General features: G+C 39.4%; 1 protein-coding gene across 2 annotated transcripts in view; it reads right to left on the reverse strand.

The window, feature by feature from the left end:
* The window catches only part of EDIL3 (EGF like repeats and discoidin domains 3), a 339,872-nt gene that overhangs the window by 166,949 nt on the left and 160,909 nt on the right, over positions 1 to 12,014 (reverse strand). For both annotated transcript variants that reach the window (XM_054178605.1, XM_054178604.1), the window contains one exon: positions 7,082 to 7,210. In XM_054178605.1, coding sequence (XP_054034580.1) covers positions 7,082 to 7,210 — 129 coding nt within the window. The remainder of the gene's footprint in view (positions 1 to 7,081; positions 7,211 to 12,014) is intronic.

Genomic DNA, 12,014 nt, shown 5'->3' on the forward strand with positions numbered 1-12,014 from the left:
TCTCTTACACTTCTAGAAGATTCCCAAATGGTATAGGAGTGTTATATCCTCCCTCCTTCATATCTTACCTAAGCTGATCAGACATGGGGATGATTTTCAGACTTTAGCTGAACAATGAGTAGACATATAGGATAGGATAGGATAGGATAGGATAGGATAGGATAGGATAGGATAGGATAGGATAGGATAGGATAGGATAGGATAGAATAGACCAGGTTGGAAGAGACCTTCAAGATTATAGTGTCCAACCTATCATTTTTATGCATGTAACTTAGTACTACTATACTAGATAGTTTACTAGTTTTCCTTATATAACTCAAACTGCTACTGAAATTTGTTAAAACTATGTTTACAGCTAATTGAAATTAAAATTAACCCCACTTCAAAATAAAAAGGAAGACCTGGGTTGGGTTTGAAACTCGTGAAAGAAATATTTCTCTCCAAATATGAAAGCATTGTGAACATTTATTAGCAGAAGCATGGGTTGACCATCTGGTATGGTGTAACTGTATGTATCCTGGTACATTAAATTTGTCCACTCGGCTAGGGGGACGGCTGGCTTGGAACAAGTTGCATCTGTGCGAGATGCACTTTATTTTAGCCTCCAAAATAAGACAGCTGCATGGAAAGCCATCTGTGGGGAATGTTTTCTGGAGTGCTCCACCATCAAATTGCAGCCAGGAATTGCTGAACTCATGCACTGTAACACCCTCTATCCATGCCATAGGATGTCTACAGCTTCCTTGGATATATTTCTTCCTAACAGATGGAAAAGTTAGTAGGATCTGAATTTGCTGGTAGAGCTAAACATGTAGATTACACATCATGTCAATTGACCAGAAATACAAGGCCATTGGCCTTTCCAGTTGCAGCCCTACAGTTAAAACCCACTGTTCTGTGGGTAGTTGGGAGGATGCCTCAACAAACATTCAAAATGTGAGCCACGTGGACCCTAACTGTGCAGTTTCCCTACAACAATGCAGCAGGTGTAAGTATCACAGACCATCTATGACAGGGAGATAGAAAGCAGAGAATTCTGTACAAAAACTGGAGAGGCCCCCTTGGAGTACAAGGAATTTAGTTGTGGTTGACAAAGTTAATGATTCTCGGAATATAAAACCACATTCAAATCAAAGTCTTAAATCTGAACTCAAACTTGGTGTTTTCTGGTTAGATCTTCTGTGTCATTTTGGTTCATTCAGTGGCAGCCAATAACCCACACTGTGACATTTCTATTTCCTGTTTTTTCAGCAGACATTCTCTATCTGATAATCACAGCATTGCACATATATTACAAAGGTGGGGATTTGTTTTGGTTTATTTTGTTTTTTTCTGGTGGAAAATTTGTCCATTTCAGTGTTCTGGATATTGCCATGGACTTTGATATGCTCTGCAGAACTGTATAACTAGGCTGTATCATCCCTCTATATGTAGATGAAGGAATTAGTTATCTGAAAAGTGATTACTTATATACAATTTTCATCTGTCATATGAAGAGTTAGTAGTGAGGTTCTGTGTCCTTCTTGTGATGAAGACACACAGGCCCTATGAGGAGAGACTTAGGGAGCTGGGGTTGCTTAGCCTGGAGAAGAGGAGACTCAGGGGTGACCTTATTGATTTCTACAACTACCTTAAGGGAGGTTGTAGCCAGGTGGGGGTTGGTCTCTTCTCCCAGGCAACCAGCACCAGAACAAGAGGACACAGTCTCAGGCTGCACCAGGGGAGGTTTAGGCTGGATGTTAGGAGGAAGTTCTACACAGAGAGAGTGATTGCCCATTGATATGTGCTGCTCAGGGAGATGGTGGAGTCACCATCATTGGAGGTGTTCAGGAGGTGTTCAGGAGACTTGGTAGGGTGCTTGGTTGCATGGTTTAGTCGATTAGGTGGTGTTGGATGATAGGTTGGATGAGATGATCTTGAAGGTCTCTTCCAATCTGTTCTATTCTATTCTATTCTATTCTATTCTATTCTGACACCAGAACTGGATGCAGTACTCAAAGTGAGGTTCTCATAAGAGCGTAGTCAAGTGGAAGAATCACTTCTCTTGATCTGCTGGCCACATTCCTCTTGATGCAGCATAGATATTATTTGCTTTCTGGGTTGCATGAGTGAACTGCCAGCTCCTGTTAATCTTTTCATCGATCAATGTACCCAAGTCATTTTCTTTGGAACTACTCTCAACCCACAGTGCACCTAGCCTGGGTTTGTCTGACCCAGAACCATGCACTTTGACTTGTTGAACCTCATGTAGCTGGCACTTCAGTACCCTTCTGAATGCTATCCCTTCCCTCAAGTGAGTCCAGCACATCACACTGCTAGGAGGACAGGATGAGGGAGCTGGGGTTGTTCAGCCTAGAGAACAGAAGACTCCAGGGGGACCCTAGAGCTGCCTTTCATTACCTGAAGGGATGCCACAGGAAGGCTGGAGAGGGACTTTTCATAAGGGTGTCTAGCAATAGGACAAGCGGGGACAGTTTTAGGCTGAGGGATAGTAGGTTTAGAGTGGATCTTTGGAAGTAGTTCTTCAGTACAAGGGTGGTGAGACTCTGGAATAGGCTGTCCAGGGATGTTGTGGATGCCTCCTTCCTGAGGGTGTTCAAGGCCAGTCTGGATGAGGCTTTGAAAAGCTGAGTCTAGCTGAGAGGTGTCCCCTGCCCATGGTGGGGAGGTTGGCGTAGATAATTTCTAAGGTCCCTTCCAAGCTAAGCCATTCTGTGATTCTATGATTCTATGAATAGCAGTAGGTATTTTCAATAGAAACCAGAAAGGTCTTGGAAGATTGACTTTCTTGAAATCCATGGTTAAAGAAAAAGAAATTGTAACACAGTGATTGCGTGGCTCTTTCTGGTGAATGACAAGGCCATGTATTTACACAGATTTCAGTCAAAGTGATCCTGAAGGAAATAATTTGCCTCTCTTAAAAATTGGAATTACTGCCACAGAGCACAGTTTAGTCTTTTTAGGGATAAGTTGTATGTTTTTTTGGGGGGGGCATGGGGGTTGGAATTCAAGTGTTCTAAGTTTCTCTCTGGAAGAGCTTCCTTCTCAGTGTGATAAAACTCTAGGGAGACTTCTCTTGCCTCTTGCAAACAACTCCTCTCTCCTTGTCGCTAGATACTATCAGTAGCACATGTGAAAGCCAGATTGCCATACCTTGACAGCATGACAAATTGCAAGCTGGACAGCGTTTGGGGAGTCTCTTCACACAAACCAGGTAAAGAAATGCCTCTTAAATAATGGAATACTGAAAGAAAATATTATTCTTGTGTATCACCACAAAAATCTACCCAGGTGCCCACCTGAGGTAGACTTTCCTATTCATACATTGGTTACCTCATGAGCTCTGAAATAGAAAATTTGCTTTCCTTTTCTGTTACCACTGGGGATTCAGAATTTTTTCAGACAGTCACTGTCAAGTAATATGAGTTTTGCAGTAAATCTAGAATACCAAATTGTTATTACTAATTGTGAACGCAGTACACAACTGAAATTGCTAACGATCTCTTTTATAATTTACATATTAATTATTTACATGAGTAAAAGGTGAAGGAATCTCAGAAATATTGGCAGGCTGTTTGTTGATGGGAATGACAGAATATCAGCTTTGGGAATGTAACTTGACTGCAAAATCCATCACCTAGATTAATTGATTTAGCAACAGAGTATTAGATGTGAAAGAAATCCAAGACAACTACTACTAAACAACTGTTGTGTGATTTTTTTGAAATCTCAGCTGTTTAGATCAAGATACATGTCTTGCAATGAGGTAATTTTATCATTTTATGAAGGAACTACTTTGACAGACTTCTTTCTTGATTTACAGTGAGTTCAGAACTGAGATGCTAAACTTTATGAAGCAGATGAATTTGTATCAAAGGAACTTCATGAATTGAGCTAAAGGGATAACATATAAAAGAGTTATATTAAGTCCACCACTGGCAATCCCATACTTCTTCCTGATTGCAGAGACCTCCTCTGCTGCTTCTCATAGCTGACATCCTTAGAGACACTCTGAACACTTATATTGTGTATGATTTATGATCACATCTTAAATCAGATTATCTGAAAAGGACTGAATTTCATTCTTCCCTATAGAGTAACTGTTCACATAAACTTGTCTTATCTCAAATCATTTTAGCTGCCTTCCTGGATTCTAGTTTCCCCTCAGTGAATCTAAATCACCCCTGTGAGAGCTTTACTTTATTCTGCAGTTAGCATAAATACACTTTGCCTGATTATCAGGATCATTAGCTAGCTGTTACATACCTGAATACTTTTAAAAGATTCTGGGCACCCAGGAAAAAAAATCCATAATGCACTATTGTGTTTTGGTTTTTTTTTCATGAAGTAGGTAACAAGAGATAATATTTCCCAAAACAGCACATTAGTATGTGCTTTGCTTGATACAAATTTGTGATGCTATCCACTTAATTACATCCTTAACAAAGGTCAACACTTTGACATTTAGTGGAAGTCTTGTGTCTCAAGTTGACTACATGACTGCTCTCTTGATGGAGTGTGCAGGAGACTGTTAGGCCACCTAACAGGGTTTTCACACAAGCTTCTTCATATCACTGGACATCAATGGCACACAGAAGTGGTCTGCTGTACCCTCCTCACACCAGTCATGGAGAAGAAAATACAGCTTCCTGGTTCTCCATTCTCCAATGACTTTTGCTTCACTTAGCAGGTGGCAGGCTCATGTAAAATGTATCAAGTACAAGGAACAGGGCTGAGAACCAGAAGGCACTGCACTCACAATTTAGACCAGGTACAGTTTTTAAGCTGGTAGAACTCTTGATTTACAGTTAGTCAAAATATTGTCTGCTCTTCTGTTTTAAAGACTCTTGAACTCCTGACTGTCTGGTTTAAAGGCTGACTATGGATATCCTTTACTATCACAATTACACCATGAACTCAGTCTCCCATCTTCACTAAGTGCTCTAATGATATGACTATTAAATCAAGAGATAACAGTGGCTGGCAGTCAGCTCTACTAGATGGGTATTCCCAGAATCAGGGCTAGACAGAACAGATCCCAGAGGAGTGGATAATATCCAGCATGTCCATGGTCCCAGTGAAAGATGTAGATGCATAATATAACTACATTAAGTTAGTGGGACTATCTATGTTACCTACATAATTAACTAAAAGAGAGTGTGGCCACAGTTAATGAAACTGAATATCCATATTCAGGTCTTTAGAGACTTTTTCCATTGAGTATATAAGGGACATAATGAACATAAGTAGTTATCTGAGATGGACCGTATTGGTTCCTGACACTTCAAATTATAAACAAGTGTCTAAATGGAGCAGTTAATTAAGGTGGACTGGATTCAGGGCTTATTCACTGTGATTTGAATGAGTGGATTTATCTTTTGTATGAAAATGGAACTGGATCCTTGACTGCTTATTTGATATTTTAACCCTTTAACTGAGTAACAGTTGACTTCCAAATGCATCAAGATGAGATTTTATGAACCATGCTGTGCTTTATTGCATAAAATAAAAACCAAACTTGGCACACAAGTTTTTCCTCAGGCAATCACTTGTTCTAAAGGAGTTTTACATATGAAAAACAAACAAACAAACAAACAAACCCAAACAACCCAGCTTCTATTTATGTGGCAAATAGATAACATCAGTTATGTTTATATGTTAAAACATGATCTGATCAGTCACTTGTAGAATAGAATAGAATAGAATAGAATAGAATAGAATAGAATAGAATAGAATAGAATAGAATAGAATAGAATTAACCAGGTTGGAAGAGACCTTTGAGATCATCAAGTCCAACCTAGCATCCAACACTATCTAATCAAATAAACCATGGCACCAAGCACCCCAACCAGTCTCTTCCTAAACACCTCCAGTGATGGTGACTCCACACCTCCCTAGGCAGCCCATTCCAATGGCCAATCACTCTTTCTATGATGAACTTCTTCCTAAAATCCAGCCTAAACCTCCCTTGGTGCAGCTTGAGACTGTGTCCTCTTGTTCTGGTGCTGGTCACCTGGGAGAAGAGACCAAGCCCCACCTGGCTACAACCTCCTTTCAGGTAGTTGTAGACAACAAGAAGGTCTCCCCTCAGCCTCCTCATCTCCAGGCAAAGCAACCCCAGCTTCCTCAGCCTCTCCTCATAAGGCTTGTGCTCCACACCCCTCTCCAGCTTTGTTGCCCATGTACATGAACATGCTTAGTTCTTAATAATTGCCTTTAATCACACAGAACTTCTGATGGCATTAAGTGGAGAAACATGGACCTGCAATTTTCAGTCTGAACTCCAAAAATGCAACACCTGTTCACTTCTTAAAAGTTTTGGTTGGTGAAGTGTACATCTTGCTATATAACCCCCTCCACCTCCATGAGATATTGAAATCTCCAGGTTTGGGGGTTTTGTTGTTGTTGTTGGTGGTGGTGGTTGGTCGGTTGGTTTTGTTTTTTCCATATGTCTACTTTTCAGTTGTGTAACTGCACACTCTAAGACTAGGATACCAACCTGCTATATCTAATCTGACATAAAACCAGGTAAATGTCTTCATATAAACAGTAACTGTTAGAAAGATGTACAGATACTGTATTTTAAACAGGATTAAATGTGCACCTGATTTAAGACTGAAACCTCTACCTAAGACTTTAAATATCATTATTCAAAACATTTCTGCATAATTTATAAATGCACAGGCAAAAACCATTCAAGAAGACCTGTCTATTAGCCCATTTCTTTCCAATTCCCACTTTTGTTTGGCATTAATCAAAAAACCAAACTTGCAAACAATTCCAAGATAAGGAGATACACCTACTATTTCAAATATGCTTTTCCACACATAAATACGCTGACACCCATACTAAATGTGTTACCTTTCATTGCCATGCTCTGAAATATGTGTAGCAAATTATTCATTGTTGTGTCCAGTAAGCTGGAAGTAAGATCAATTTCTGAAAGTAGTAGTAGTATTCAGTAGTATTAGCTTGCTCATAATATAAAGGCCAAAGACTGATCCCATATTAATCCTCAATGCTGCATCAATAAAAAGGCACCTATCTATAAATACAATAAAAGTTACCATGTGGAACTTACTGTGCTGGCAGTGAATCCCGTTAAATCCCTCTGGACATTTACAAACATATCCTATGAATGTGTCGCCTCGGTACGCTTCACTAATTTCACATATCCCACCATTATGACACGGATTAGGAAGGCAGGGTCCTGAGAGAAGGGGAGAGAAAAAAAGAAAGAGAAGTATATATACACATACATTAAAAAGCATAATAATTTCAGTCAATTATACGTGTTCATTATAAGAATAAAATCCCTTATGTAGACTTTCATATTCCACTACCCACTAAAATATAGCCTTCACTTATTTCAGATAACTTGCCATCACAGGTTTTTATGAACAAGAGAAAATATGAAGCATGTCACTATTCATTAATCACAACATTATTTTTTAATGTAAGAGAAGACAGGAGACAGAGAAGCTAAATCTTGTTCTCCTATTAAAGATAACAGGCATTCTAACTTTTATACCACTGAGGAAATATGTATTAATCAAAAGTGCCTATCATGTACAGGGTGACATGTACAATATTCATGAATAATCACTACATGTCAAGTTAGTCATCGAGGAGATTTCTGCTGTATCTTTGGATGACTATATGAAAATGTGACTAACCAGCAGTTAGTATCTACTAACCCAAACATTCCTTTTCCATTGACTGCATTTTTAGCACATCCACTTCAAGATGATTTCAAAAAGGTCTTCTGACTAAGTTTGTTTTCCCATCTAACCACATGCTGAATATCTAAGGTTTCAGCAGTGAGATCTAGCTGGCTGGGTTTGCAATGATTACACATACCTTTAATTAGCAGCATCTTTTGAACTGTGATCCAAATGTGTTCATTTAACAGCATATGTTAAAAGCCTTTAACCTCTTATTATCTCGCTAATACTACCTGTAACATACTTCCCACCAGAAGAAAACATTTTAGCATTTTGGTGCCTATTGGGGTCGGGGTTTTTGTTTATTTTTTTCCAAACTTGCCTTAAAGAATTGGTAATTATAGATTGAGAAACCTTATGTACAAGTTTGTGTGTGAAAAGATTTGTAAATTCATTATAAAGTATGCTATTTGCAATTGTTACGGGGTACTCCAAACCCCCTCCCCCCACCTCCATCAGCGGTGGTTTGAATGGGAGAAGACAAAGGTGCAAGATTGCCTTCCAGAGTGCGAAATTGCTTTCCCCTTCCCCTGGGGACAGCTAAACAGTGCCCATTCTTCCCGCCTGGGCAGAGGTCCCTCAGATGTATTTACCCGTGGGGGAAGTCACTTGGGATTGGGCTTCATGCCCATTATACATTGCCACTGGACACATTGTCTAGGAACGCCTTAAATAGAGCGACCAGAGAGTGATCCGCACTTTCATTTTTCCTCTCATATTTTGGCTCATTTTGGACTCGCTCTGGATTCGTGTCAAAATTGGAGAAACCAGCTCTTGGACCTGGCTTCTCCCTGGATCTGCCTTCCCTGGGGTCCTGCTCCCTGCCTGCCGCTGTAGTGACCTTGCCTGCCGTGAAACTGTGGCTTTCCTTGCACTGTTCAGACAGTGCTGCTACATGAGATTCCCTTCATGGCAGCGTGTCTACAGCCACTTTGATTCTGGCGAGTCCCTTTTCCTTCAGATTTGTGCCACGTTATCCACAAATTGGATTATAACACCTGCAGTTCTGGCGCCTGCCACGGAAGAGGGACCTAGGGACCATCTCCAAATTCCTGCTCCAACCTCATGAGTACAACCTGGCATTCTCACACTTTCCCTAAGGTCCGGGCTTGCCTCTGATTTTGTAGGTGGGGGGAAGCTATTTTGTGTTTTAGCCTTTTACATTTTCTGAATTATCTAAATTGTACTAAAGTTGCCCATAAGCATCCTGCTAGAATTCACAACCTAATAGAACCTGTAAATAATTTAATCAGCTTTGTACATAATTTTAGGGCAGGGTTTTTTGGAAAAATAAAGATAGCTATATTTTTATAATTCCTGCCTTGTTAATTTAATCTTAATAGAAACAGCAAACCTTCCCATGTACGCAGAAAGGTGTTGATCTTTACCTGTTGTCCTGACATGTCATAATTATTCACCCACTTAAAACTGCATTTAACAAACACACGAACAAATAAACAAAACCATCAACAAACAAGAGAAAATAACTTCTCTCCACAGGATAATTTATGTACAGTCAGCATGGGGAATTGAATGATTTAAACTTAAAAGAGCTATAATGTTAATATTTCGGAGGGTCTGCTTATTAGTTTATGCTTTCAATTACAAACACAAGGCTTGACAGATGTTCACAGCAACCGCACTCATTCAGAACATCATATTAGTGAAAACTGCACTCTCTAAGAAAGAATTAATTTGCAAAAGATAAAATGTAACAGAATGACAAAGATGTCAGAACACATTCCCAAGTTATAATTGTCTGGGTGGTTATAGCAATTTTAGAAACTACCCACGTACACATTTCTATTATAATTTATGTCATCAGTCTACTCCAGGACACAATCCTGTAGATGCTATTCTTTTGTACATCATTAAACATGGTCCATGTCTCACTGAACCTTGTAAATAAATGACATAAGTGAATAGTGGTTTATCCTAAATGCAATTAACAGTAAAAAAGTCAGAAATCATGAAGATGAGGATCAGGAGATTGAATGTTCCAATTTTTGCCTCTACTCATCTACATTCCGCACTGTATTTTAAATAGAATGGTAACTTTAGAATAGAATAGAATAGAATAGAATAGAATAGAATAGAATAGAATAGAATAGAATAGAATAGAATAAACCAGGTTGGAAAAGACCTTTGAGATCATCGAGTCCAACCTATTATCCAGCACTATCTCATATTCCAGAAAACATATATCATTCATTTTACAAGTCTGACTTCCAAGTATCACAGATTTATTTTCCTTTGTAATATTTTGGGTGATAAAACCAAAAAGCAAACAAACAAGAAACCAAACCAAAGCAAATAAGCATACAAAAGAAATCAAACAAACAAAACTCAGGCCAAAACTACAATAAACCCAACCCCCAGAAAACCTCACAACCAACCAACCAACCCACCCACAAAAAAACTCAAACCAAACTAAAAAAAACCCTATATTTAATAATTTGCACTTTTGGTCTCCCAGTGAATATGAGCTGTGTATTTTTTTTCTAGGCTCTATCACCGTGCTGCAGTTTGGTGAGTACCTGCAGGTAGCCTCATATGTTAATTATTTATATGCAAGCGGATCTCTAATCTTACAAACCCAATAAATCTTTAAATAACTACTTTCTCATTTTGCTTCCTGCTTTCTCCATATGGCTTGTTAAGCACACGTTCAGCATGCTTTTGTTGGTTTTCTTTAGTTTTTTGCATTTTCTCAGAACAGTCCAAAGAACAATGGCTTAAAAGGTCATTTGAGGTGCACAGTAATAAATATACTGTTGCATGCCAATACTTCTAACTAATCTTGCTGTTCTAAGATATGTTCCTACTGGAAAACCAAACCAAAAACCTAAATCGACAATATGGCCACTTTTTATTTATTTTTTTCCTGATTAAATTTGGGTTTTGGTCATAGACACACAATAGCAGTGTTTTCAATCTATATTTTGAGTAAACTTGCTTTGATTTTTTTCCCCCATTTGTTCTATAGAATCTGGTAGTCCAAACATTATTTTGAGAACAATGAAACATCCTAATGAAATGCACTGACAACAGTAAATAGCAATCTAATTTTCACATTAACATTAATTTACTAAGAGACCATGGGTATGACTTATTTGTGTTCTGAAAGAATGAATGATTGAAGCTTTAAAAAGCCTGTATCATAATACCTTGTTTCTCATAATTGTCTAAAGGACCATCCACGGAATTCACACATCTCAGGGTATTTAAATTGCAGGAACCATTAAGTGTATGGGAAGCCCTGATGCAAGGTATGCAGGTTTGAGTGCAGTTTGAAAGATCTGGGCTGTAATCCTGTCATCATTCCATTTAAGCAGCAGTATTAGTATATAAGGTCTTGGCACTGATGTGATACGATGAGAGGTTTGAACTAACTTTGATAAGGATGTATAGAGTTTTAGCACATTGTGTTGAATGCTGGATAATTAATTTCTTGACAATATGATTAATACTCTCAGTTACTTGGTGTGGTAAAGGCACCATATGCCCCAAATTATGGCCCAAATACTGTAAAACTTGTCCCGACATGTTTGGCCACATCTCCCTTTCCACCGTCCTTTCTGGAATAGGTACACAGCCCAGAGCTGAGGGGAACAAAGGTCTGGGCACCAGCCAGGCAGCATAAACAACCCCAGCTTGCCTTCTAAGGGGTAAACAACTACATGCATCCATCACATGGGATGCTCATGCTGCTGCCAAGTAAGGGTATAATTCTAGCTTCACGCTAGCTCCACGCTTTCTATAGGCTAAAGATGGTTGTTTATGGGATTGTCCATTGGCCAAATCCAGCCTCAAGAAATTTACAGATATTAGCAAAACTTGTAAACAACTCACTCTCTCTTTGCTCTCTCTTTGCCTGAGCTTGTAAACTAATTGCCAGTAAGTCTTCTCAAGCTCCACATGCAAGCAAACTACTAGCCTCTGCAATACGGAGAGAAGCCAGCGACCTTGAGAAATATGCAAAGGAGGGTCTCTTGCTGGAAGCCCCAGAAAGCTACAGCATTGCCCAGTCCCACCAGATCAGAAGAGAACCCACTATGTCTTAAAGAGGAGTAGACCCTTGAGGGCAAGCCTTTAGTCCAGAGAGACTTCTGAACTCAGGAGGGCTAGCCCAAGTTCAGCAGTCCAAGCATCTGCTACAGCCATAAGCAGCAGACAATGAGCCACAGAGTTTCTATGTTTAGCTTGGAAAACAGTAACAGTGCTCAGCCACACCCCATGTGATCCCACGTGGGATTGCAAGAAATGAGGAGCTGCCACTTGCACCCACTC

Source organism: Dryobates pubescens, chromosome Z (genome assembly GCF_014839835.1).
Source record: "Dryobates pubescens isolate bDryPub1 chromosome Z, bDryPub1.pri, whole genome shotgun sequence".
NCBI classification, from domain to species: domain Eukaryota; kingdom Metazoa; phylum Chordata; class Aves; order Piciformes; family Picidae; genus Dryobates; species Dryobates pubescens.